The following is a 27,400-nucleotide window of genomic DNA, read 5'->3' on the forward strand; positions in this document are numbered from 1 at the left end:
TTTTCTTAAAACAATAAAATTAAATAGAAAATAACATATATATACAAATTTCACATTACAAAATACTAATAACTGAAAACAATAATCCAATTACATGTCCAACTCCCTAATGTAACTTAATAATAAACATGAAATATTCTAACAGTGAAATTATAGGCCCAAGTTTGCATGATGATCTTACAGTTATAAGATGTGATGAGAAATGAAGTAAATAAATATGTCTTCTCCAAGTGAGAATATCAAAGCTGAAAAGGCAGACCAGAATCCCATGTTCAGAGAAACAACTTATATTGGCATTTCATATTCACACTAAAAGAACATTTCCATTAAGAAACTTGATATGTCCTTCGCTTCAAACTTCAGCTGAAAATACAGAGAAAACAACATCAAGGGTGGACTGAAAAGAAAAAAACAAAGAAGAGAAGGCATCAAAATAAATTTACCGCAGTTGAAGTGCTGTTTGCTGGTGATTTGAAAAGTGGTGAGCAACATTTATGAGATTAGGATGGATGAAATTTGGGTTGTCAAAAGTTTGCAATCCATCATATTCAGGATGGGATAATGCCATGTTTATGTTCTGGTTACAATGGCTTTCCATTATCTTTATGTTCTGGTTGCAATGGCTTTCCATTATCTTTATGTTCTGGTTGCACTGGCTTTCCATTATCTGGCCAACAAAGAAAATGTGCACAGGTTGGTAATGTGATATATAGTAACCATTATCATTAAAATATGGTCAAATGGCCTCAAGAAATCATACCATTGCACTATAATGCTCATTTATCTGCTGTATGTAGGCTTCCTGAACAATGCAACCATTCCATTGACATTATAAAACTGCAACTGTTGTAATGGTATGAAGTTTAATCATTTAAAAATAATGCAGTTCATTTGAAATTACATTAAGAGATGGTTTTATTTGTAAAGGTAGTGTGATTTCAGATAAATTACCGCTGTAATCAAGTTTAATCTATAAAGAGATGGTTCATTTGAAATTATATTAATAGATAAATCTTTCTGGAAAAGCTAGTACAATTTCATATGACTTGCTTAGATGGCTCATCTAATGTTATAATAATAGGTGGGTTCCGTTGAAGTTTAACCAGTCAAAAAAGACACTGTTCATTTAAAATTTACACCAATAAATGGGTTTTATTGAAGAAGGTCGGATGATTTCAGATGACTTGCTTAAGTAGCTCATTTGACGTTATACTAATAGGTGGGTAACACTGAGGCTTAACCAGTAAAAATGACATGTAATTCATTTGAAATTATATTAATAAATGACTCTTATTGGAGAAGCTAGTTGGATATCAGATGACTTGTTTAGGTGCCTCATCTTACAATATATTAATAAGTGGGTCCTGTTGAAATTCAACCAGTAAAAGATGACATGGTTCATTTGAAAATACACTAATAAATGGATCTTATGGAAGAAGCTAGTGAGATAATAGATGGCGTTTCATCTAACATTATATTAATAGGTGGGTCCTACTGAAATTCAACCAATTAAAAATGACATGTAGGTTCATTTGAAATTACACTAGTAAATAGGTCTTATTGGAGAAGCTAGTGTAGTTTTGGATGACTTGCTTCTGACATTATCAGACATTATAATAATAGGTGGGTTCTACGGAAGTTTAACCAATAAAAAATAACACGTGGTTCAGATGACTTGCTTAGGTGGTTCATTTGACATTATATTAATAGGTGGGTCCAATTAAAGTTTAACTAGAAAAAAAAGACATGTGGTTTATTTGAAATTACACTAATAGATGAGTTTTATTAGAGAAGCTAGTGTTATTTTTGATGATTTGCTTAAAGGTGGTTCATCTGACATTATATTAATAGGTGGGCCTTATTGAAATTCAACCAGTAGAAAATGGCATGTGGCTCTTTTAAAAATACACTAGTACATGGGTCTTATGAGATGACTTGCTTTAGTTGGATATTAGACTAGTATACCTATATTTAAAAAATATATGAATAATGCAAATCCATTAAAGTCTTGCATGCAAAAAGTTGTGAATCTAGTTGGAGACAAGTGGTGAGGGTTTTATTTTATTTGGAGTAATAAAATAACACTGCATTTACCTGTCATTTGCATGTCAAATTGTACATAATGACTTGCTTAGGTGACTCATTTGACATTATATTAATAGGTGAGTGCTACTGAAGTTTAACCAGTAAAAAAAATGACATGTGACTCATTTATATTATATTAATAAGTGGGTATTATTGGAGAAGCTTGTGCAATTTCAGATGACTTGCTTAGATGGTTCATATGATATTCTATTAGTAGGTGGGTTCTACTAAAGTTTAACCAGTAAGAAATGACAGTGTTTCATTTGAAATTACACTAATAAGTGGGTCTTATTAGAGAAGTTTGTGCCATTTTAGATAACTTGCTTAAATGGTTCATCTGATGTTATGGTTCATTTGAAATTATGCTAATAAATGGGGCCTATTGGAGAAGCTAGTAAGATTTCAGATGATTTGCTTAAGTGACTCATTTCATTTGAAATTATGCTAATAAATGGGGTCTATTGGAGAAGCTACTAAGATTTCAGATGATTTGCTTAAGTGACTCATCTGAGATTATATTAATAGCTAGATCTTACTGAAAAAAGTAGTCCAATTTCAGATAAACCACCTAAACAAATCAATGCTTAGAATGTACTGTTTGATCCAAAATTATTTACATACCTTTTTTCGAATTTTCTCAATTTCCTCAAATAACGCCTCTTCCTGAACCATAAGATAATGCCTCCCATAAACAATCTGTGTGATTAAGCTCAACAACCATGGCATGGTGTAAAGTAAGAAAGTTGTGCATATTACCTTTCTCTTTCGCACTCTGGCGTAGCCCTTATCAAGCTTTTGCTCAAGCTGTTTGAGATCCTTATGCTTCAGAGATGATATTCCTTGCCCCAGCATATGGCTTGTACAAAGCCAGGACTGGCTCAGATCAGTCACTTGCCTTTAAAAAGAAGTTGAACAACAAATACAAAACAGCTAAAACTTGCAAAACATACTTGCGTTTTTCACTCAGAATATCAATATCTTGTCTCAGCTTTATTGCCTGCTGTTTCAATTGCTGCGCCAATGTATAACACAATTTTACCATTATTTTCTACCTCACAAGTTAGAAATGGCTGCATGCATAAATTGTAAAAACTGGAGGATTTTAAAAGGATGCATTATTCCAACTTACACTAGAGAATCTGAAGTTGATCAGAATACAAATCTGTTATCTTTTACCCTTACAAGATAAAATGTCACAAGATGGTGGATAAAGCTGATTGCATTAATAAGCCCATGGATATCCTTAAAACAACATAAACTAAGAACTGGGAAGTAGTCGTGGAAAAGAAGATTAGAACATCATAAAGAAGCTTAGGATTACAAGGTAAATCACAAGGACTTCTTTAGTGGCAATTTTTTATAAAATGAAGAATAGTTGAAATTAGGGTTTTTATTTTTGCTAATAAGATAAGTTATAAAGGGATTTACATTTTTATGAAAATTTAGGTTAGTGGTGGGTAAATTCTTCAATTATTATTTTATTAATTTTTAAATTTTTTTTAAATTGAATTGTTTCACTATGGTAAATGATGTGTCATTAGAATTTAATTGCTTAAATTTGATAATACAAAAAATAAATTTAATTATATTTTTTCATTAGTATTACATTTTCATTTATTTTTTGGATCATATCATCATTATTATCAAATTCTCATTTATTTTTTGGATCATATCATCATTATTATCAAATTATCATTTATTTTTAGGGTCATATTTATTTTAAATTAACATTTGATTGGAATTTCCACTTAAAAATCATATATGAAGAGGTTAAACGTTCTATTGTGGCAACAAAACCATACAACATGCTTTTTTCTCTCATTTATTGTAATGCTCTCTAAAACCTGAGACATATAGGGTCCCAAATATGACATGATTATGAAGAATATAGGTAGCATAAAGTTCATGTAGCCATTCCTGAAGTAGTCCAAGAGAAGGAAGACTAACATCAATCACATCTCCAGTTGGGGGAGTAAGGGTTCACATCTCCAGTTGGGGGAGTAAGGGTTCCATCTCCAGTTGGAAGCCTTGGTACTGGGATTCCATTTCGACTCACCATTCCATAATAAGGAGCCAAATAAAATGGTGAGATTTTGGTCTATCTCACGGAGGGTTCACAAAGTTCCTCCAAATTCAGAACCGTGGCCAAGAAGAAAGCTAGAATGTCAGTGTTAACTCTATACCTATGGTCTGCTAGCAAAAACTAAACCCCCAAAATATCTTTTATGGTATCCAACAGAAGAGGATGCGAAATTTTGGAAATCTCTTTCAACCTCTTCTCTGTTATTGGGCCAAGAAAGGGCATATAAAAATAATTAGTTTTTTTATCTTCAATTTTTAAATATAATAAATATATGTTATTTAAAATCATTACTCGACCTAGAATTTCTTTTGGATTTTTTAATTAGTTATTGATCAATAGTTGATATATTGTTGATCAATAAATAATCAAGTGATAATTGATCAAGAAATAATCATGTAGTTCAAAGTAAATTTTGGGTTGTATAAAAAATTTAAATAACACATGTTTATTACTTCTAGAATGAATTAGAGTACTTTGATCATTAGGTCAATATAAGGTGTAGATTCATTCATATGGAAGAGTATTTTCTTGGCATAATATTTTTGAAATGTTTAGTCCATATGTATTCCAACACCTTCCCAATAGTAGATTTGTTCTTGGCTATGGGTAGTTTTCCTCAAATCTTGAACATTATTGTGTGTTGGAACTTGTAAGGGGGTATTACCCTCTCAACCCTTGAACGGGCATTGCCTCTTAACCTCATTGGTGGTAGTGGTCACTAGGACCATACTTCAACATTACAAAAAAGAAAATAATATAATATGAGGGGATTACACTAAATAACTATGTAGATATTGACGGACCACTACTTTGGATAAATTTTATAATTAGCCCAAGTTGATAGTTTATTTTTCATAAGAATTTATCCCCAAAAAGGAAGGATTGGCCATGGTAATAAATGGACTTAGCTAGTATTCACTATGCTTCATCAAGGCTATATACACATTTTTAGAAATGTGCACATTAAACTCACCAAGACCTTTAATAATTTAAGAAACATAAAGATTCACCATGAAAATAAATTTAGTTAGACATGATTTAACAAGATTTTATAGAAAAGTTAGGGGTTAATGATGGCAAGGTAACATGGATATATCTTTGTGTGTCTACATCTCATTCTATGATGGAGTAATGAGATGTGAATTGTGAGAGAGATCTGAAACCCATATATCTAAATCACGCATGAATTAGGAACCCTTATGTTGAAACAATAATTGTGTTTGTACTAAAATTAGGAACCCTTATGTTGAAACAATAATTGTGTTTGTACTAAAATGTGGTATTTACCTTCCTTGCATACATTAAGGGTTTCCTATGAGTGGGATAATGAATTAATATGCTATAATTGACTGAAAGAAGTAATGTGCTAAATAAATTTAAAAATATAATTAAAAATGATTTTGACATGTTAAAATGGCGATTTAGTGACCTAGAGAGAAATTAAGGGTCATAATAGTTGATTTTAAAGAAAATATATATTATTTCCTAAACTTGTTGTGTGTGAATGAAAGAAAAGAAGGTTATTTTTGCAAAAACAGTTTTGAGTTTTAATATTTTATAAAGAGAGTTCATTTTTTATTATGCTTCTTTTAGATTGAAAATGAGGGTTTGAAGAAATTCATGAAGCCCTTATGTTGTATTTGAGGGTCGAAAAAAATTTATGTTTGGAAAAAAGTCATTTTGGGCTTATTTCTTGGAAGGTTTAAAACAATGCTTATTTGGGTTTTTTTTGGTCTCAACAACTTTCTTGATTCTAATTTGTAAGAAAGAGGTATTTTTCCTTTACATATTTTAAAAAAATCATGATTAAGGAATGGTAAGGGATCTGTGAGAATAGTGTGTTTTGAATATTAAATATTTTGTCCATTTTTACTATTTGGTTGAAATACTTGAGGATACTTCATTAACATAATATTTTAGGAACTTGCATAAAAAAACATAAAATGATAAAATTTGAATTATGGAAGTACTGGGAAGGGTATGTTTTGTGGCTAACTCCGAATTAGATGTGGAATGAAAATAATTTTTTTTATAAATAGAATTTTAGTATGTTTTTTCTCCCTACATCTTTCTTAAGAGACATTTTGTGAAATTTGTTATTTCATTTGTATACAATTGAGGCATCAAGTAAAGAGATTGGATTGTCGTGGAATCCTTATGAAGGATACTATTATAAAATCCATGCGAAGGATCCAACATATATACTTGTTCAGGAATAAAGTGAAATGATGGTTTTATGAAATCTTTGTGAAGGATTCTCTCTTATATTTTTAACATCCATTTATGGGTGTATACAATTTAAGCTATCTTTGTTAGTTTCCTTATTATTATCTTAAGCTTTGATAACTAGGGAGAATGGCAATACAAAATGCTATCTTATTTATTTCTTTCACTGTTTCTCATTTCAGTCTTGTGAAGATCATCATTGTGTTTAAGAAAATATTCATGTACATGTGTATATATACTTGTAACTAACTTGAGTGTCATGATTGTGCTCGTTGTCTTTTTCCTATTTCCTAGGGATATGGGAGTGGCCCCTAGGTTTCACAAGATTGAATGGTAGAATTATATATCATTAATTTTTGTAAGTATAGTTGTTAAGACACAATTGGGGCTTGAGGAGTTTTCAATTCTACTTCTCCTTTATTGTATTTTATTATGGTTAAGAAAACTCATAAATAAAGTGTGATTGTCACTTTTGAGTGAGAATATGGTATTCAGATATTTTCATCTTTGTATTTTGTGGTTGTGGGTGTGTTATTGTAATCTTCTTCATAATATGTACTTAAAATAAAAATATAATTTGAAATGGGAAATTTTTTAATGTTTAAAGTGTCGGTTAAATTTTTTAATGTGTCTGGTGATGTTGGCATGACACACCCTCTTGTACCACTTGAAACACTTTTGATGTGGAGCTATGAATTTATGAGGTCACAATGGGGGACCTCATCCCATTTATCAATGTTGAGGCTCAAACCCACGAGTACATTAGATTAGCGAAGGCACAAGCTTGCGATTACAATGGTCCAATGTGTGTTTGAACCTTGGTGGGCACAACAAAAATACCGCCACTCAACCAACACACTATGAGATGAAACCTTTAAAATGGGAAATCTTTATTTTAGTGTAGGAAATTTGATTTTACATGGAATTTAAAAATTGATGTTTTCTAACTTTTTTTTTGGTCTTGGATATGCATATATGTTCATTTAGAATTTTAAATAGCATATTATATTTATTCCTTGATTTAGATTGTCAAAAATCATGAAAGAAATTGTGATTCATAGGGTTCCTTGCTTGTAGTGTTGAATGCTTTCCGTTTAGAAATAACTATGCATGGTAAGGATTTTTTCATACTTGAAGCACTAATTTTTCCCTTCAAATTATAGGAAAAATGTAGATCGCCACTTGCTCATTTTACATAATGAAAAATTATAAAAAATAGGGGAAACTTAAGTAATTACTTAAGTACAACCTAACACTACTGGAACATACTCTGCTTATGCTACATATAAGGACACGTAATCATGATTTTTTCTCAACCATGGCATAAGACTATCTCCAAGAAATAATGCAATGCCACTAGTACTCTTCATGTCATCAACACTCTCAACCTAATTTGCATCTGTATATGTTGTTAAATTAAAATGATTTCTTTTATAATACCACAAACCATAATCGATGGTAGCTTTCAAGTATCTAAAAATTATTTTCACTACCTTCACATGAGTTTCCTTAGGTGTGGTGTTGACCCAAAAACAAGCTATAGACACCAATCCAGAGAAATAAGGATGTAATCTAGCAACATTGATACCAAAATATAGTAGAAATATATTCTGAAAGGACTATGGCCCTAGAAGGATATATAAGTGGGGATAGGATAGATAGTCAAGGAGAGATTAGAGATTAAGACTTAGATAAGCTTAAGGAAATAGATAGAAGAATATTCTTACTAAATGGGATATAAGGAATGTATATAGCCCACTAAGATATTAATACATATATAATCCATATTCCTACTCTAGTATTGCATACACTATTTCTTTTGGGCTAAATAGATAAAATACATTTGGGATTTATCTTATTGATCGCCCTTATAGGACAACCTCTAAGGTCAAAAGAATACAACTAGCATAAATCCTTTGGGAATAGAACTCTAGTCTGTTTTCTTTAGATTTTCCTACTAACATTGGTTCTATTGTTGAGACCCTAGTTAGGTTTTATTGAGGTATTGCTAGGAACATTTTTTTAATACATTCAACACCAAATTAGAAAAAGAAGATAGAATAAAAATAAATTGGTAAAACTCTATCTTCTTGATGTCTATAGGTTGTGAGAGGATGTTAGGATCCAAGGGGATGGGGGATGGAAAGGGAAAAAGAGTCTAGAACAAAATGAAGGGACATGACTATTGAGAAAAACTAGAATCAGATAACCACCATCGGATGCAATATAGGCATAAGGGAAGACCATGAACACCCATGGAAATAGAAGACACCGAAATTTAAGAGAAATATAGGAGCAAACAAAGACAAGGAGAGTGAAAGAGAAGAGATACAAAATAAAAGAGAAGACCATACCAATAAGAGTGTTGTTGAGAATGCCGAGGTGGGTGCAATTGAAATATTAAAAAAGACAAAAAAGAGAGAAAGACTGAAAGAAAAAAATATGAAAGATCTGGATTCAAGATTCAAAGAAATTCAAGAACTGATGACTAAAATATAAACAACATTTAATAGATTTGACCAAATGAGAATCTTAATAGAGTCTAGTAGTAGTAGATTTGACCAAATGAGGATGTTAATTACACTTGTATTGTCACAAATAATTGAGATGGGTTCGCAAAATTCACTACTAGTTGAGAAAAAATCATGATTCCATGTCCTTATATATAGCATAAGTAGAGTATGAATGAAAATATATTGTAAAGAGTGCAAGAAAATATGTGATATCTTGTCCACATTGTGAATGTGTTATGAAGTAAATATAATCCATTAGATGATATAGATTGAATTGAAAGAGTTTGTGCCTATGAATCATATTAGGGATATGTTTCCTCTTTATGTTCAAAATGTTGTGGGACCTTGGTGCCTACAAATTAGTTGTTTAATATACTATTCTTTCTTGTGGTTTGATTTGGATAGGAGATCCAAGCAACTATTCTCATCATGATTTTTTCCTTCTGGGTTTCCACATTAATTTTTTACTCTCTTGTGTGGATTTTCTCATCTCTTTCATAGTTTCTTTTAATTTTATTTTGAAATGTGATAATGTTATTGATGGTGCACTAAGTTTTGAAGGTAAAACTAGTATATAGTGATTCACTCTCCCTCTCAGTACATTTGTGTGCATAACAACAAGAGCCAAGCAAGGAACTTTCCCTTGGCCAGCAGAGGAAAATCAATATTATTAAGAAGTAGAATAGTGATGTAGAGACAAATACCACTCACTATGGTGGTTGGAAGCTAGAGGTAATGGTAGGATCTAGCTAAATTTTTGTCTTTTGCTAGTGGTGGCAAAAGAATGGTAGCTCTGGCATGACTACAAGGATGACTTTTAGATAAGGTGGAGAAGGTAAAACCCTAGCCATAATGAAATGGGAATTTACCTAATGATCAAGTAAAGTTGGTAGATGTTGGACCCTCCAATTCTGCCTTACTAGATTCAACTTTAATTTTACAATGATTGACCATTCTATTAAAACATTTTAAGAATAAAAAATTATCACACTTCCATAATATTCCAAATTTAGAGATATTTTTTAAAATATATTTACTTGCAATATATTCCTTTTAACTATCCAAGAGTTTCTTTTGATCAATTAAAAGTTAGTTTTCTCAATTTGTACAAATAAAACTCCCTACTAGTTTGAGTTTTAATACTTTGATATGTTATTTTCATATTTTTCTAATTTAAAATATATATAATATGAAAGCTAATTTTAGAGACTATATTTTCTTAGGCTTAAGAAGAAAATTAAATATGAATGAGAGATCACAAAAAAATCCAAGATGTAATAAGAAAATATGTGATGTGAAAGAAAGAGGAATATGCATTTTAATTTCTCGAAATTAATTAGGTACAAGGCACCATGAGATCAAGATTATTACATTTATATCCACATGGAATTATTCTATTGTAGTGATTTAATTTTCTAAATCTTTATAAACAGGTATGTTGTAGCAATACATAGTTGTACTTTGAGTATTTTTGGTGACATGTTTGAGTCCATTTATGGGTGGGAATGCATTTCTTTATTTAATTTCATTGTTTGGGACAATTAATATTCAAACAAATCAATAGAAGAAATGATTATATCTTTTAAAAAAAGTTGACCTACAATTTATACTTAAAATCATGTCTTGAATATGCTTATATTATTTTTTATACAACACAATGTAGACTTGATATTTTTATTTTATTACATTTTGAAAGATATCTATTAGATCTCATTAAAAATAAAAATTAATTTAAATTTTAAATATTTTCTTAAGTATTGAAACCCTAACACATGCGTAAAAGGTGGTTGTAGTTAAGTGGTCTCCCTTCACTGAATTATCACCAATATAGCAAAAAAATATTATTGATATTTATAAGATTAGACTCTATTTGGTTAAAAGACGTTCTTACAAACTTTAAAGTCCTTTCTAATTGCTTCTTGGAGTTGTGTCAAGATCTCAGCCCTGACTTGATTATGTATCTAGGAATGCATAGGTTGTGGTTGTTCCTTTTTTTTTTAAGTTCTTTGTTGATGTTTCTATTTCATTGTGTTCTTTACAAATGGTGTCTTATGATTCGTGATTTGTATGGACCACCCACATGTTTGTTCATCAACATATTGGTCATTGTTATTGATTGCATTAAGATACATGTATACTATTCTTTCAAGCTCCCTACAAGGACTTTATCTATTCTTTTGTGATGATATTTCATGTGATCATGTGAGATGGAAATGAACTTGATTGTCATTATGGTTCAATTTGATAATATGTGAGATATTGCTTAAATATGGATTAAATATGATTACAAACTTATGATATGTTTTGAGACTTTAATATTTGTGTTGAAATGAAATGATAATGTGATATATATATATATATATATATATATATATATATATATATATATATATATATATATATATATATATATATATATATATATATATATATATCATTTAAATGTAATAAAATTGTATATGAGATATTGGACCTCATGTGTTGATTTTTCTATGCTTTGAATATTATGTATATGCATAGGTACACTTGAAATTTGTGGAGTGATTATAGGTACAAGTTATTTTTTACTTGTATCCATAGGTTTGATTTATACCCCAACGGTGGTTTTATGGGAGACATAGCATTGGTTGTAAATGTTTATCCCTACTCATTCTACTTGGTTTGAGTATAGTTTCCCATTATTATGTTTATTGAGGTGCCTTGAATATCATGATTGGTAAATACTCTAGAAACCATAATCCATATGTGGATGATAATTAAAAAGTGTTTGGATGTTTTGGTGCTAATTTATAATTTTCATATATTAAAGTAAAAATGAGCTCTGATAATTTAAATTGCAACTTTCCATAATTTATTGTTTTGGATTACTTAAGTAAGGAAAGGGCCCTAATCCCTCACAAAGAAAAAACTTCAAACAACAAAACTGAGTAGCAATAGAACAAAAATTGGCATCACACAACCAGAATCCAAACAAAAACCATGACCATAACTTGGGACCAATAAGTAATAAAAAACACTAATACCCAAAACCCAACCCTCCCAAAAAAGACTATTCGTCTAAAATAATAGCACATAATAATAGATAGTCATAGTATCATAAGGATTTTAGATTAAATAAACACTAATAATAGTCTCTAAATAAAAAAAATAGCCTTATTCTTAGGCAGCACACAATCCATTTAATTTAATGTTAAAATAGTCTTATATGGATTTTAATGAGAGATTTGGATGTCGCATGTTAAGGAATATGTTCGAATGTCTATTTTGGGAAGATGGATGAAATTGAGGAAAAAATATAATTTAAAATACATTAATATTATTTTTCAATTGATTTTAGAGTGTTTAAAGAGAAATAGAGTTTATTTTACACAACTTATTTTTAGTTCAAAAAAAATGGTGCAAGAAAATCCTCTCTCCTTTGAAATTTGTTTTGTTGATTGGGAGAGTAATTGTGAATGGAATAGAGTGAGATAGAGTGCATTAAGATAGGATTTGGGAGGGGATCATATTGTTGCATGGAATCCAACATTTGTTTTGTGTGTGTGAAGAAATTCAAATAGGAAGTTTTAGCAAAATTTGAGGTAGGTCACTAACTTTCTAGAGATAAATGATTCTAGATTAAAATTCAAACTAATATGGATTGGAGAAAATAGGTCACTAAATATTTTAGATGCATTAAATAAATATTTAGGAATATAAACAAAGTTTGGTTCAAGAAAAATTTAAATATATATTTTTGTAAATTTAAAATAAGAAAATTTAAGAAATAGTATAAAGAATAAATATTAATTTTTAAAATATTTAAAAAAAATTAATGACATGGATAACTTTAACTATTCCCTAGACAAAATTAAACTAAGTTGGTTCGTCTTTTCCTCTCTTCTATCCAATCTTTTTCCTTTCCCTTATGTTATATATTACATTCATAAGTAGTCATTATTCTTGTACACTATTTCATTTTTAACGTTTTCTTCCTTAAAAGTGTCAATATTAGATTCTCTTCATAATCATTCTATAACACTAGTATAAGAATATGATTTAGATATCTTATCATGTATCCCCACTCCTTTGTGTTCAAGGATAGGTGGATCTATTGGTCATGTGTTGTAAAATTTAGATTTTTTATAGCCCTTAGAGACACTTTTTATAGATCATGGTTTTATAGTCAATGTTGAATTATACTACCACTTACTAGTTTTCCATGATGATGTACCTATAGATAATTATATATAGATAAGGGTTAAGTATAAAGGAAAATATCTTATTGTGAATAATTGATTAGTACTATGAGTGAGTTTTTTAAAATCATTTTTCATCAAAAGTGTTTTATAGAATAATATATCTTGTTAAATTATGAGTATGTCATTATTTGTGTAACATTTAAGATTTTATTAGCATTTATTTTCTTGCACAAATTTATACATATTTAATTTCAATTCATTTGGTATCAAAGATAAGATGTGTCTACTTCTTTCAATTTTTGTGATTAACATTTTTAAGATGTAATTTTGCATTGGCAAATCTATTGTGTGAAAAAAATTGAGATAAAGTGAAGGATGAAGTTAGATAAGTATAGTGCAAGTAACTCTGAGTTATGGAAGCTCAATATGGAAATATTTTCTTATAGATTAAATTTTGTCATTATGTAAGGAAAGATGCCCCCATGTATAATAGTAGAAGAGTAGAGAACTATTAATATGTGACCCGTTTAACTCAAAAAATAAAGATATCCACTAAATAAGAAGGGGTTGTATAGATGACATATTCAAGTATGTCACACATGACATGATATAAATTTGATTAATTTAGGTAATTAATTTTATATGAATTCTCACAAGGATTTGGTTTCATAGATTGTGATAGTTATAATGTAGGTCACATATGTTTTGGAAATAAATCATCATATAAAACCTTGGGAATGAAGAATTATATTTAATTATAGATTGGTTTATAAATATTTCTTGGGTTAGCTATGGATTTTATATCCACAATTCAATTTAGCGTCAAATACATGCAACTAATAATAAAAATATATAGCTACAAGATGTCTCTATGAGTAATGGTTTGGCAAGAGGAGTTAGCACTAGAACATTATCCCATATTGAAGAAATTCCTTCGAGTGATATACATAATAAATATATTGTTTGAATGAGATGAGAAATGAAACTTATAGATTCAATATGTTTTTGATAAAAATAAGTGAAGAAAGTGCCTCCAACCCATTACAAAATAGAAATAGAGACCATTAAGACAACATGCTATTACAAAGACATAATAGATGAGTTACCCAAGAGTTAAATGAAACTAGGAGAACAAACGAAAATGACAAGAACTCAATAATTGCAAAATAATGATCGGGAGCTGAAACAGATCAAATAGTCCACAAAGTAGGATAAAGAAACAATATTGTTATTGAAATTAATGTTGGGACTCACTAATGGGCCCAATGAGATCATCTATATATTCTTAACAATAAGAGACTAGCTCATTTTTGTAGTGAACTATAGTCCAAGAAGAAACATCCTTGCCAAGAGAATACAATAGATCAAGTCTTGAGGATCCATAAGAAGTAGCAGATGAATCACCTAGATGGGCTATCAAGTTTGTAAAGGGAATTCTATATAGTCTAGGGATAGAGAGTTAGGAACTAAGGATTGGATGAGGCTAAAAAGTTCAAGAGACCTATCAAATGGGTGACGAGAGGAGCCATATTAGTAGGAGTAAGGGCTTGAGTCACTGAAAACCCCAACCAAATAGGAGAAGGGGCATCAAATCCGTTGAACACTTGGATTCAACAGCTGAAGCAATAGGAAAAACAGTGGGATGACAATGGTTAAAATCCTTCCATCATTTGGGAGAAGAGTGTTGATGTGAACCACAGGGACAACTATAAGCTAAATGGCCCATAGAAAAATAGTGTCTACATAAAAAAATGGATCCCTTCATATTCTAGAATTTTTCATCATGACAACATCCCTACCTTTTTTGAGATATCAATAGGAAGATACTTCAAAAGGTCCAAATCCACCTAAATATGAGTGTAATAAGTATGGAAGAAATAAATAGTATTAGGTTCCACCTTGAGAAATAGACCTAGTGTATTATCAATAGCTTTGTAGATAGGGTTACAATAGAAATGAAGGGTGAGGTAAGACAACCTTACCTAGACGAAGGAAACCTTAGAAGATTCAACTAAGAGGCTCAAGGAGGGCAACCAATGATGAAAGGAAAGAAAATGAGACCCCCATTTCCAATCACCCATGGTAAGACTAGTATCGTGATCCTCTGTAGAGTCAAAAAAATAATGAAGAAATCTTGAGCACAAAGGAAAATATCAACCTTACTAGAAACCACAAAGTTCCAATGCTTTGAAAACTAGGAATACAAATTAGTAAGTGATGGCCATAAGTGATTAAACCTACAAATGAAACCATTCATTTCAAAATAGGAAATACTATCTAGCTCCTCCCGACCAAGCACCACTTCCAAAACATATGATGCACTGGGGAGGCACTTTTTAACCTTAACAGAACAACCCACTGAGGGTTTGTATAATAAATCAATAGTATTTTTTTAAGTGGAGATTTCATTGAGGCCTTAGGGACGACAATATCCCAAACAAAATAGGTAAGGTTTTCATAGAGTGGAAAATTAAGCTTATATTGGAGATGTCGACTACTAGGTTGTAGAATGGAAAGTTGTCAACTCTTGTTGCCTTGGGTAGGAGATGAGAATTTGAAATTTAAGAGTGGGAAGTCACAACAAGAGTCTATCAAATCGACAATATGGATTTTATAGAGGACCAATATATTCTATATGAAGAAGAGAATTATTTTACATGCAATAATGTGAAAAATCAAGAAGAGAAAGATGTTCAAGAATTGCACACAAAAGGTATGCTAAAGGAGTTTTGATTAATCCTTATGTTTTAATTTCCATGAATATTAAGTCTATGGTAAACAAAATTGGGAAAAGTTCTCCACTATTATTGCAAGAGAACAGGATTTGTAGTTTTTACATAGTGATGTGTTTGGAATCATCCATATTCCATCACTAAATTCATATTTTATTTTATACATTTATTTGATAATTTATTTAAGAAAATATGGTTATCTTTCCAATTCTATAAAATTTTTTTAGTCAATTCAGGGAATTTAAGGATCTTGTAGAAAACTAAATAGATAATATAAACCTATTAATGAAAGATAATAATGGAGATATTTGTATAATTTTGATAGATTTTAAGCATTATTAAAATACAATGTAACAAACAACTTCATACACATGCCACAAAATAATAGTTATAGGAAGAATGAACTTTAAAGGTTGATGTAAAAATCAAGGATTATAATCAATAGTGTAGGTTTAGAATGAAAATTCTAGGAATTTTTTTATGGTTGTCTGATAATTGATGAATCAATAACTATTAAACAATAAGATAAATTTTAATTTCATATGCACCACACAAGAAAATATAGTTGAAAGAATAATGCACATGAAGGTGATGGAATAAATAAGAAGTATAATTAATGGTGTGGGTTTAGAACTTGAAATATAGAAAAAAAAGTAATAATTATTACATATTATTCGATGAATCAATCAACCACATTTACTTTGATCAATACAGATCTATATGAGACATGGAATAGATAGAATCCCTCTTTTCAAGATCCTCAATTTTTTGGTTGTCTTGAAGAATTTGTATCTAAATATACATCAATATAGGAAGGTTAAGTAGAAGATAAATAACATCATATTGCAACCTTAAGGATATTATTTTGTGAAAGAAGGAAACCATACGGATATAATCCATCTAGATTTGGTTTTCCTTTGATTAAATTTCTACTACTTATTATGATTCTAAAGTGCTTCCAAGTTAGATTTGATATAATGCAAAATATAGAAGAAGGCTTGCATGATTTTAGAATTAGCCCTAAACCATCAACAAAAGACTTGGTAATAAAACTAATTAGAACTATAATATCTATAAAAAAATTTAAATTAAAAACCTTCTTATATAAAATTTTTAATTTTAATTCACTTCATCGAAATAAAATAAAATTATTTATAGTCTATAATGTGCAAAGATTCTTATTCCCTTTTCACCAACACATTTGTAGTATTGATGATTTAATGTGATAATTAATTTCTTAGATTACAATTTAAAAAAAACAAAAAAAATCTGAAAGTGTTTAACTTTATATATATTAATTCATCAATATATCATCATTTCTAATATGAATTTTCAAAATTTACATTATTACTTTTAGTTAGTGAGAAGTCCAAAGACATGAATCCAATAAGTTGATTTAGATAGGAATAAGCATAAATCTCTAGTGAGAATTTTTGTATACATTTTATAAAATGGAACCAAAAATGTTCATATGAGTCACAAAATGTCTTTGGAAGTTCTAGAAATTAGATATATTCAACAAAAAATTGATAAAAGTGTAAATTTTGAAAATCAAGAAAAAATAGAAAATCGTAAATATGTATTTTAAAAAATAGCACTTAGGTATTGCGCCTTAAACTTGTTTTTTTTTTAATTATGTTTAGTCTATACAATGATTTTACTTTATTTTTTATTTATTTTTCAACAGGGGGAGAAAGAAGGTTAAAAAAGGTCAAATTTCAATAATTTGATAATCAATTCTCACGTGCCTGGGCTTTTGAATGAAATTATGGTCTTGGATTTTATCTAGCATGATTCTTAATAAAGTTTTTTTAATAAAAACACATGGAAAACCCACAAACTTATATCAAGGCAATATTCTATATTAGGTGCCATATTTGAATATGAATGAAAAAATACACAATTTTAATTGGTGTAAACACAATAGAGAGCTTATAACATTTTCTCTAGTTACATACTCCTATAAAAGGTTGGATTTGGATTCCTTGATGGATATAGTGTGTGAGATTTGTAATTAAGATTGCTACTCATATAATAAAGGGTTTGAATAGATTAGATTTGAAAATCATATAAGATTTTATAACTAATTTTACGAAGTATACCCAAGACCTTTGGAAATCAATCTAATAACACTAAAATTTTGTATACAAAAGTTAAAATTGAAAACCAAAATAAATAGAAATTAACATTCTTATTGCCTTCACATTCTATTAATGAAAATAAAATATAATATATATTATCTTCTATGGATGAATCATAAAGATAAGTGTTCAAGAGAAATTGAGCTAACTTTAATTAAGAGAGGAGCTAATTCAACAAGGAGAGATAGTGTCAAATATATATCTTACTTGCTTCCTATTAAATGTATGGATTGTTTAACAATAATTTATATTGATTCTTGTTGGATAATTTATATTGATTCTTGTTGGATTATTGAATTAATCTTCTATAAATAGATATATAATTTTGGTAAATATTTTATATATTTTTTAATCAATTGTTGTTCAACCTCTAATATTCTAAAGAATAGTAAAATAAATTAATACTTAAATCTTAAAATTTGCATTGACTACTCTTTTTTATTTTTATGATATTTTTTAATTTAAATAAATCATATATCATTTCTTTAAATATCAAATAATTAAATTAAAAATTAAAAAATCACTACCAATTAGAAAAAATAGAAGCAGCAATTTTCATAGTTCTTATATTATTTAGTTCAGAAAATAATAAGGAACTAGAAAGAAGAACCTGTGTATTGGCCTCTGGACTTATGAACCCATTATTGTTGTTATGAATGTTTAAGCTCTTGAACTTTTCAATAGTTCTCCTCATGCTGCACATATAAAATTAGCTTTCAGAATTCTATGCAAAATAACAGAGAAAACAACTTATATAAACTTAAAATGAAATACCATGCACATTTATATTGTAATCAAACTCTGCATTCCTAATCGCAAGGCTTTGAAATATGGGGTATGGGGGTATTATCAAATTTTAATTTTATAGTTAGAGTCATTTTTTATTCTATCTATTCCCATTTCTTTTAGTTAATAGTTTTTCTTTTTTAAAAAGAATTAAAATAATGTCTGGAACTTATTTGTTGTAATTAGACCATATTTCAAAGATAGTGTAGTTGGAATATTAGTGTACAGTATCCATTAATCTTCTTCAACATTTTAAGTATTTTAATTATATGTGTATATTTTTATATTCTATTCATTTTTTGAGTTTTATTACATAGTTAGGATCTAATATAAACAAATCATGGATGGGGAATCTAATTAAGTACTATCTGATCATCCAATAAAGCAAACTAATTCAAATTTAAACATTGGAAACTCAATTAAACAAAAATATAATGGTATAATATTTATATTGATTAGTAATGAATGAATTACAATCTACCACAATAGACTTCAAATATAATAGGCCTCAGCTATTTGATTATATGTGTAAATTATAGAATTCAATAAATATTGCAATACTATGTCGAACTCCCTCTAATTCAAAAGATACTTAAATATCATGTTAAGTCCAATTTCCTCTTTGTGTATTGCTTTATTATTATATTACTAAGTGTATATCTCTATCCATTACAATTTATATTACTTAAAGAGGTATTACTCTAATTCTTTCCTTATCATACCTCTTTTGTAAATCTCAAATCAAACTAAAAGCTATTTGACCAACAAAGATATAATATATCTATTTTAGATATGTTGGGAATGTGAAGACCAACGGTCACAAGACCATCCGCCTTCTCCTAGTTGTTCATTTCATAGTTGAATACGATTGTATAAATGGTTGTGTGCTGCCCACATATGTTGTATTGTTGGTATTGATTAATAGAAGTGTATTCCTTGCTTGAGTGGACAGCCTTTATGGTGAACCACTATAATTTCGTGTCTCATGTCTTTGTTGTCTTTGTCTAATTTACTTTCGCTTGAGTGGACATAGCCTTTATGGTGAACCACTATAATTTCGTGTCTCGTGTCTTTGTTGTCTTTGTCTAATTTACTTTCTACTCTTTTGTGCTATTTATTATGTTTTTCTTTGCTCGTTTAAATTAACAATTGGTATAAGATCTTAGTGAGTGATTGAGCAGAGATGAAAGAAGATGGAAGAAGGTGATATGGAAGAGAGAATAAAATAGGAAGAGTGGTGTCAAGCTCTCATGTTTTGGTCTTGTGACTATGGATAATTTCATGATGAAGTGGGAGTCATTTATCCTATCTTTGATTCACCTTTGTGTGAGATTTTGGTTAATGAAGCTAATTATGTCATCCATGAATTTCTTGGAAATTTAGACTCGCAAGGAAGTGAAGTGGTGTAAGAAAAAGATAAAACGAAGTGCCATGTACATTGGTGGGATGGGTGGAAAAATGATGAAGATTCGACTGAAAAAGAGGACACCGAGGCAAGTGAAGGTGAAATTAAGGAAGGTGACACCCAGAATTGGGAAGATTACCAGAACAATAGAATTTTGAGGTTAAAGGAGGAGAATCTATGGCTCATAGAGCGAATATATCTTTTGGAAGATAAAATGGAATCTTTGCATTGTTGTATGGTTGGAGAAGTAAAGATAGCAGAGCTAGAGTATGAAGTTTTCATGATGGTTTACCCAGTTGAAGAAGTTGAAGAAGAAGGTAAACTATTTAATTTATGTTAGTTATCAAGGTGGATTCCCTCCATCATTTATCATATCCATTTCAAACTCTGTTGGATATAACCTTTTATATATTAATTCCTACATAATACTTTGATCATCGTGAGATTTTCAATAAGATTACTCTCACATTTTAGTACATTCAAATTTACATAGCTTTTAATATAATTAAAGGAAATAAATCTTCTTCCTCTTCTATTCTTAAAAGAAGCAATGGTGTTGTTGCCCCTCTTTTTGAGCTCATTCATTTTATTTTCCTTTCCTTCTTTCTCAAAGGATTTTTTGTCTTGAGTCAAAATCTTGATTTGAGAAAATAGTGTCTTATTATTCTTCTTAATTTAGAAAACATAATGTAAGTAGTTTCTCTTCTTCTCTTTCTCGAGTGAACTACATTCCCTTTTGTCTTCATTTTATTTAAAATAGTTTCTCTCCATTTGAAATCCTCTTGATTTAGCGAAGACCACATTTGATAACCCTCTCTTTGAATCTACGTTGACTCATAAATTTCCTATTTTATTCTCATACTAATTTATTCCAAAATATTATTATATTTCATTAAATTTTATTTTGAATTCATTATTATTATTATTTTTACATTTTGACACCAAGATTGTGTTTTCACACTCTTTTATTACTCATAATAAAAAATAGATCTCTTAAATTTATTGTTAGTATGCACATATTCTTGTTTGTCTTCATTGGAAGCAAATATTTATTTTATATCCTCATTTCCTCTTACACATTAGCATAGGAATAAAAATACTTAGGTTTATTTATTTTTATTTAATTATTTCACATTATTATTATATTTCAACCTTAGTCTCATATAGACTAAGAACACACAATCAAAATCTCTTCATAATTCATGAAAGTTAAAAGATCAAAGTAGGGGAGCTTTGTAACTTTTAACCATTTTTTCATCCTAGACAAAAAATATAGTATATCATTAAATAATAAATTTAAATTTCTTTAATATCAGATAAATATTTTATAAATATTAAAAACCTAGCATTTACTACAATACAAATATTTATAAGTTTTAAATATTTTAAAAAAATTTAATATTTTAATAGTAATAACTTTAGAAAATCTATCATATAAAGAAATTTCAGTTAAATATTTTTTTACAATTATTTTTTAATATTTATAAATATTAAATTTTAAAACATAACATTAAACTTAGCATCATCTTAAAGTGAAAATATTATAATTTAATTTTACTTATTAGCTATAAATATTTATTTTTAAAATCTGAACCAAAAAAAAAAACATTATTGCAAACTGTCATAAATCAATATTTGCAACCAAATCTTTTACTAAATATCAAATTCTAGCGTTTCATACAAGAAACTGTAGTTAAGGTTAAGTTGATACGTTTTCTGTGATTAGCACAAGATTTACGGTCTAATAGATCATCAATCTGGGTTAATAAAATATCTGTTGTAGCAAAAATTCGTCTACAGTATTTCTGAAATATTAGGATCTGTGTGACTCGAACTGGAGATCAACTACTTTATGCTGTTAAATAGGAGTTTTTATTAAAGGGAGAATGAACTTACAATGAGTTACCTCATGTTTTCATGCGGCTGTTTAACTTTATTTTTTGCTTAAATTTAAGCAGTTAAGTGTTCCCATGCAACTTTAAAATTGTGACAAAAAGGATCATTTAGAATCTTTCCCTACTTTGGTGGAGCAGCTATTGTTTAGGAATTAAAAATAAGCCATGGAAGAAAAGGTGGGGCTGGAAATAAGCATGACTGCTTATTAACAAAAGTGCCACTTGGCTCCACAATTTGTTTTTCAAATTTTAAGTGCACAAATTAGTATTAATACTATTAATAAGAAATTAAAATGTTTTGTTTAAAAATAAGCAGCAAAGAAAAATATTCATGGGGCCACCTGCTCAACAAATAATTCCTAAAAATATTGATGCATTTTCTATTGAAACTATTCCTAGAGAACAAAACTCTAAAGAAGATTCATTAGCCATATCAACTTCCTTATTGATTCCTCATCTCCAGTTTATTGATGATATTTATCGAGTGGAATTAATATATCCGCCTAGTTATTTATTTGAACAGAATGTTGATGATGAGTATGATCGAATAATAGATTCAACTACCCATGAAAATGACAGAATATTCGTATCTCTAATCTCTTTTCATTTAATAATCATGAAATATAATCTGAAACTTGAAATAAAACGAATATGTTAAATAATAGAATATTCTTTTATCTCTTCTCTTATTATCTCATTATTATGATGAAGCCTAAAATACGATCCGAAATATAAGCGAAAGAGAAAAAAATTGCACAGTCAAATCAAGTTAAGAATAGAGAAAAAGCGGTTTCAGCGAAAAAAGCTTTGTTCGAAGTTTCAGCGATGTACAGTGAAACCATAAAAGCGGTATTTCGTTTAGTCGTTTTCAACGGCATACAGTAAAATGAGAAAAAGCGGTATTTCACATTCAGATACCGCACTGTAGCCAACTTTTCCTGTTGAAATGTAGAGAATGTTTTACCTAATAATAAGTATGGCGTAAATCGTAGTAGCATGTTTTTTCCGGAATACTTGCGAGATGATCTGTCAAAGCGGAGCCCAGCATAGCAGTGAAACAGTAGACACAAAAAATAGAACCAAAAAAGTCTTCTAATCTGTCTGTTATTAGGTTGTAATGATGCACTAATTAATGAGATAGGATTTTCACCATTCATAATTCTGATACAGTTGTTTTTCTTGATTAAAATAGTTTTTTCATCAATGTTTAGGATTACATTTCTTATAGCTGTTGTATCTGGATTAATTTTTTATTAATATCATGTTTTTGATTGTTGTGTTTCAGGATTAGGCCATGTCTAAGTTTTTTTATCAATGTTCTTTTTATTAATGTCATGCTCTAGCACTATTGTTTCAGGATTAGATTATGTCTAAATTTTTTCATCAATGTGGGATCACACTCCTGATCACTGTTCTTTCTGGATTAAATTAACTCTAAGTTTTTCAATCAATGTTCTGGATCACGCTCCTCATCACAGTTGTTTCTGGATTAGACTTTGTGTAAGGTTTTTTCATAGATGTCACGCTCTTGATTGCTGTTGTTTCCCGATTAGACTGCATGTAAGCTTTTTCATCAATGTCACACTCTTGATCACTATTGTTTTTGGATTAGACTCTGTAAATTTTTTCATCAACATCAGATCACACTCTTGATCACTATTGTTTCTGGGTTACACCATGCAAACTTTTTTATTATCGTATTGGATCACACTCTGTGATCCATCATCACCATAATAGAAAGCTAAAGAGAATATAAAAACTACAGGCTAATCAACAAATAAAAGATCCATCATTAAAATAATAAAAAGCTAATGAGAAAATAAAAACTACAGAGTCTAATCCAGAAACAAGTAATCCATCATTAAGATAATAGAGAGCTAAAGAAAACATTAAAAAATTCACAATCTAATTCAGGATCAAGTGATCCATCATCAAGATAATCGAAACTAAAGAGAATATAAGAACTTACACTGTCTAATCCAGAAACATGTGATCCATTATCAAAATAATCGAAAATTAGAAAAAATTTAAGAGCTTACATAATCTAATCCAGAAACAAATGATCCATCATAGTAATAAAGAGCTAAAAAGAACATCATCATCGTAATAAAGAGCTAAAAAGAACATTAAAAACTAGAGTCTAAACCAAAACCAACAGCAAGCATGACGGACTGCTTGTTCAGATGCATTGACTGACTTAATAATCTACCTGTACTTAGTGCAGAATATCTCATCTCACTTCATTAATACCATTAACACCAAATTATGCTTTTGTCTAGGAGTCTGATAAATTCCCTAAGCCACGCCATCAAACTAGAAGCTAATATACATCTCAAGAACTAGTCTGATACATCTCAACCGATTGACAAAAGCTTGTATTCTAAATCTATCACACTTTTTAATGAATTGGTGGCTAAGTACTTCGAATTTACTCAGATTTATTGCTAAACATAGAGAAAAGAAAGGGTTAAACGGTGGTACCCGTGACTGGAATACTCAAAAAGCTTTCCTCGGGTGGAGAAAATGACAAGAGCAACTTCTGCATCGCAAAGAATGGCAAGTTCTTCAGCTTTCTTCTTCAAACCATTCCTGCGCTTACAGAAGGTCACCTGACGGTTTGTGATGTTTTCAATCTTCTTTACCTCAATCTTTCCCCGGCCCATGATTCTATAGCTTGACTGCCCCACACAATTCAAAAAACTTCTGCAAAAGAAAATGATTATGTAAGCTAACTGACCCACAGAACTGGCCAGAATCAAAGAACTCAAAATCCATGGCAGAAACAAGAAAAATCTGCTAAATGGGGCTAAACTAAAGTGGGGACTTTTATCCATTTATGCACCTCCAAATCCAACAATCTCAACCAAAGTGAGGGGCCTCTGGTTCAATGTGGAAACATGTTGGGCATAGATTTTCTTTCAATGGGTTTAACCAGAAATCCTTTTTTGGGTTTTCACAGTTGGTGGTTGGTTTCAAGAGTTGTATCAATGCAGAGTTTGCACATCATCATAATCTCTCCTAAACGGTGATAATGATTTAGCAGCAAACTCTGGAGAGTTCCATGAATGAGTAAAGACAGGAGATGAAAATGGGCAAAGAGAAAATGACAGTGCAGAGAGGAGAGGGGTGAGTACTGTGAAGGGGCACTCCTGAAAAGAGAATTGATACTACGTGGGAGATGAAGTTACTTTGAATGAATTTAGAGTACTTTGAATCGACTTCCATGACACTGCACAAGAACCAAAAGGACACCACCTGTAAACCCATGTGAGTGAGGTCCCCACTTTGCATTTCTGGTAAAATTTGGAACCTGCACCCTTTACATATATGGCATATCATCATTTATACTAAATATCAATTCTCTTGCTTTCTTTGGCTTACTTTTTGTTGATTCATCTCTGTAATCCATCTCCTGCCACCAACCACGTATTAATATTAGGATTCATACCAAGAAACTTCTAGCATGTGTGATACATTACATTTTAACTTTTCTTTGCTGTTGTAACTTGAAATCAGGTCTAAAATGTATAGATATGTAGCATATCAATTTCTATATAAGTTAAAGAAAGAGCATCTTTTAAATGTTATCTATTGGATAAGTTTAAATAAGTTGGTGTTAATTATTTGGACAATGCACTCATCAAAGTGTGAGTACTATTATTATAAATAGTTGTTTCTTATGATTTGATTGTACATTTTTTTGGACTATTTGAAAACATAATACATATATTAGTATCAACAACTAAATAAATTGGAGAATAACATATGAATAAATTGTTGTGTGAAATTTTTTTAATTTTAGGTAACTAAGATTCTAAAAACTCAAATGTATAGATTTGAGTATTCTTTTAATATTATTTTTTATGTTAAATAGATTAATTATAAAAATTAAAAGAAAATATAAAAAGAATATTTTTTTATAGCTGAGAGAAATAAAAAAATATAAATAAATAATATAACAAAAAATTACATATGAACTATTGTGTAGAAAAATATAAGAATTCAATAGTTTCAAAATCAACAACAAACAACCAAAAACTTTAAGGAAAGAGGGTAGAAAATTCACAACCAAAAACTTTAAGGAAAGAGGGTAGAAAATTCACAAAAGAATCCTCATACTCCTCAATCACAATTTCCTTATTCTTCTTTTGTTGTGTGTTCTCTTGCCTAAATTAACATGTACACGACTATTTTTTTTCATACCTACATAAAACACAAAACACATCAATATTACTGGTGTATCTTTTTCATATCTTTATTTTATTTTATTTTATTTAGGAATTTATATTACCAATTTCAAACTTGGTGGATGGATGGTGTAATCCACCAACTTATGTTGAAGATTTTGAATATATAAAATAAAATATATCCTAAAATTAATTATCTATTTTAAATAAATTTCATATTAAATGGTGAATCTAAAACAATAGAAATACTATAATCTTAAATTTTTATTAATTAAGTTTGACTATGTAAAATAAATGAATGATATATCTAAACAAATATGTTTAAACTACAAAATAATATATGCCAATATAATATTATATTTATTTTAAATTATAACTTAAACTTTATTATTGATTTTATGGATAATTAATACAAGACTACTATGTTTTCATAAAATTATAATAAAATTTAAATGAATTAGTTGTTATTTATAAAGCTATTAAAATTATAAATATAAATAAAAATTACCATTAATCCCCTTCTTAATTTTGTATCTCCTAAGGAAGGATCTTCTATTGCTAGTTTATTAGTCTCATGAACGGAATAAATAGAAAGAAGAGGATGTTAGTCCTTCAATCTATAAAAGGTTTCTTGTGAAAATCCCTAAGGTTGTTTGTACCCTTAGAGAAACCTAAGGTTGGGCCAAGGTTCTAGAGATATCTACACCCATTAAGGTAGGTCCAACTATTGGAATTTTCTCTCAAGAAAAAGAAGATTTTCATCTCATGAACAAGAATAAGAAAAAGTCTTTCTTGGTGCTATCACTTCTAAGAACAATGTTGACAAGATATAAAAGGGTGGAACTATACTAATTTTTATGAAAATACTTGAGGCGATATTAATTAGTTTTAAAAAGAAAAGTGGGAAACCAATGTTTACTAAAAAGAAAAAGGCTTAGGGTTTAGGAGTGAGGAGGTCAAGTAAGATGACAATGGTTATAACTTTTACTCAGCCTAGTAGTCTCAATATCAAGGAATCAACGTGTCTAATGATAATTTATTAAGCTCATAGGATGCGTAGGATTTCATCAAATATTTTGATGATAATATTGATGTTGGTAGGAGTGATAAATTTGATGATGTTAATTATAAGCATGCCACCTTAGGAAAGACTATTGTGAAGAAGA

The 27,400-nt window shown here is 29.4% G+C and overlaps 1 protein-coding gene across 3 annotated transcripts; it reads right to left on the minus strand.

Annotated features, from left to right (window-relative positions):
- Positions 1-25,544, minus strand: LOC131066991 (agamous-like MADS-box protein MADS1). Of its 3 annotated transcripts, none has more exons than XM_058001897.2 (9): positions 25,429-25,544; positions 24,529-24,750; positions 18,572-18,656; positions 3,036-3,097; positions 2,842-2,941; positions 2,707-2,748; positions 761-802; positions 444-667; positions 1-363 (listed from the first exon to the last, which is right to left on the minus strand). In XM_058001897.2, exons 2-9 carry the CDS (start codon positions 24,708-24,710, stop codon positions 360-362), a joined length of 741 nt encoding a protein of 246 aa, XP_057857880.1. In that variant the 5' UTR covers positions 24,711-24,750; positions 25,429-25,544; the 3' UTR covers positions 1-359. The 3 variants fall into 3 exon arrangements, with proteins under 3 accessions (XP_057857880.1, XP_057857882.1, XP_057857879.1); XM_058001899.2 differs by lacking the exon at positions 25,429-25,544 and adding an exon at positions 24,890-25,252 and having other exon boundaries at positions 444-634; XM_058001896.2 differs by lacking the exon at positions 25,429-25,544 and adding an exon at positions 24,890-25,250.
- Between the last annotated feature and the right edge of the window lie 1,856 nt (positions 25,545-27,400).

The sequence above is a fragment of the Cryptomeria japonica genome, chromosome 3 (assembly GCF_030272615.1).
Source record: "Cryptomeria japonica chromosome 3, Sugi_1.0, whole genome shotgun sequence".
Classification (NCBI taxonomy): Eukaryota; Viridiplantae; Streptophyta; class Pinopsida; order Cupressales; family Cupressaceae; genus Cryptomeria; species Cryptomeria japonica.

What these genes read in the sequence shown, in the direction of transcription:
- LOC131066991 (XM_058001897.2), bottom strand. Translation starts at nt 24,710, where the DNA reads ATGGGCCGGGGAAAGATTGAGGTAAAGAAGATTGAAAACATCACAAAC. An exon ending in ATTCTGAGTGAAAAACGCAA is followed by an intron (nt 2,942 to 3,035) that starts GTATGTTTTGCA and finishes GCTTTGTACAAG; the next exon opens with CCATATGCTGGGGCAAGGAA. An exon ending in ATGAGCATTATAGTGCAATG is followed by an intron (nt 668 to 760) that starts GTATGATTTCTT and finishes TTTGTTGGCCAG; the next exon opens with ATAATGGAAAGCCAGTGCAA.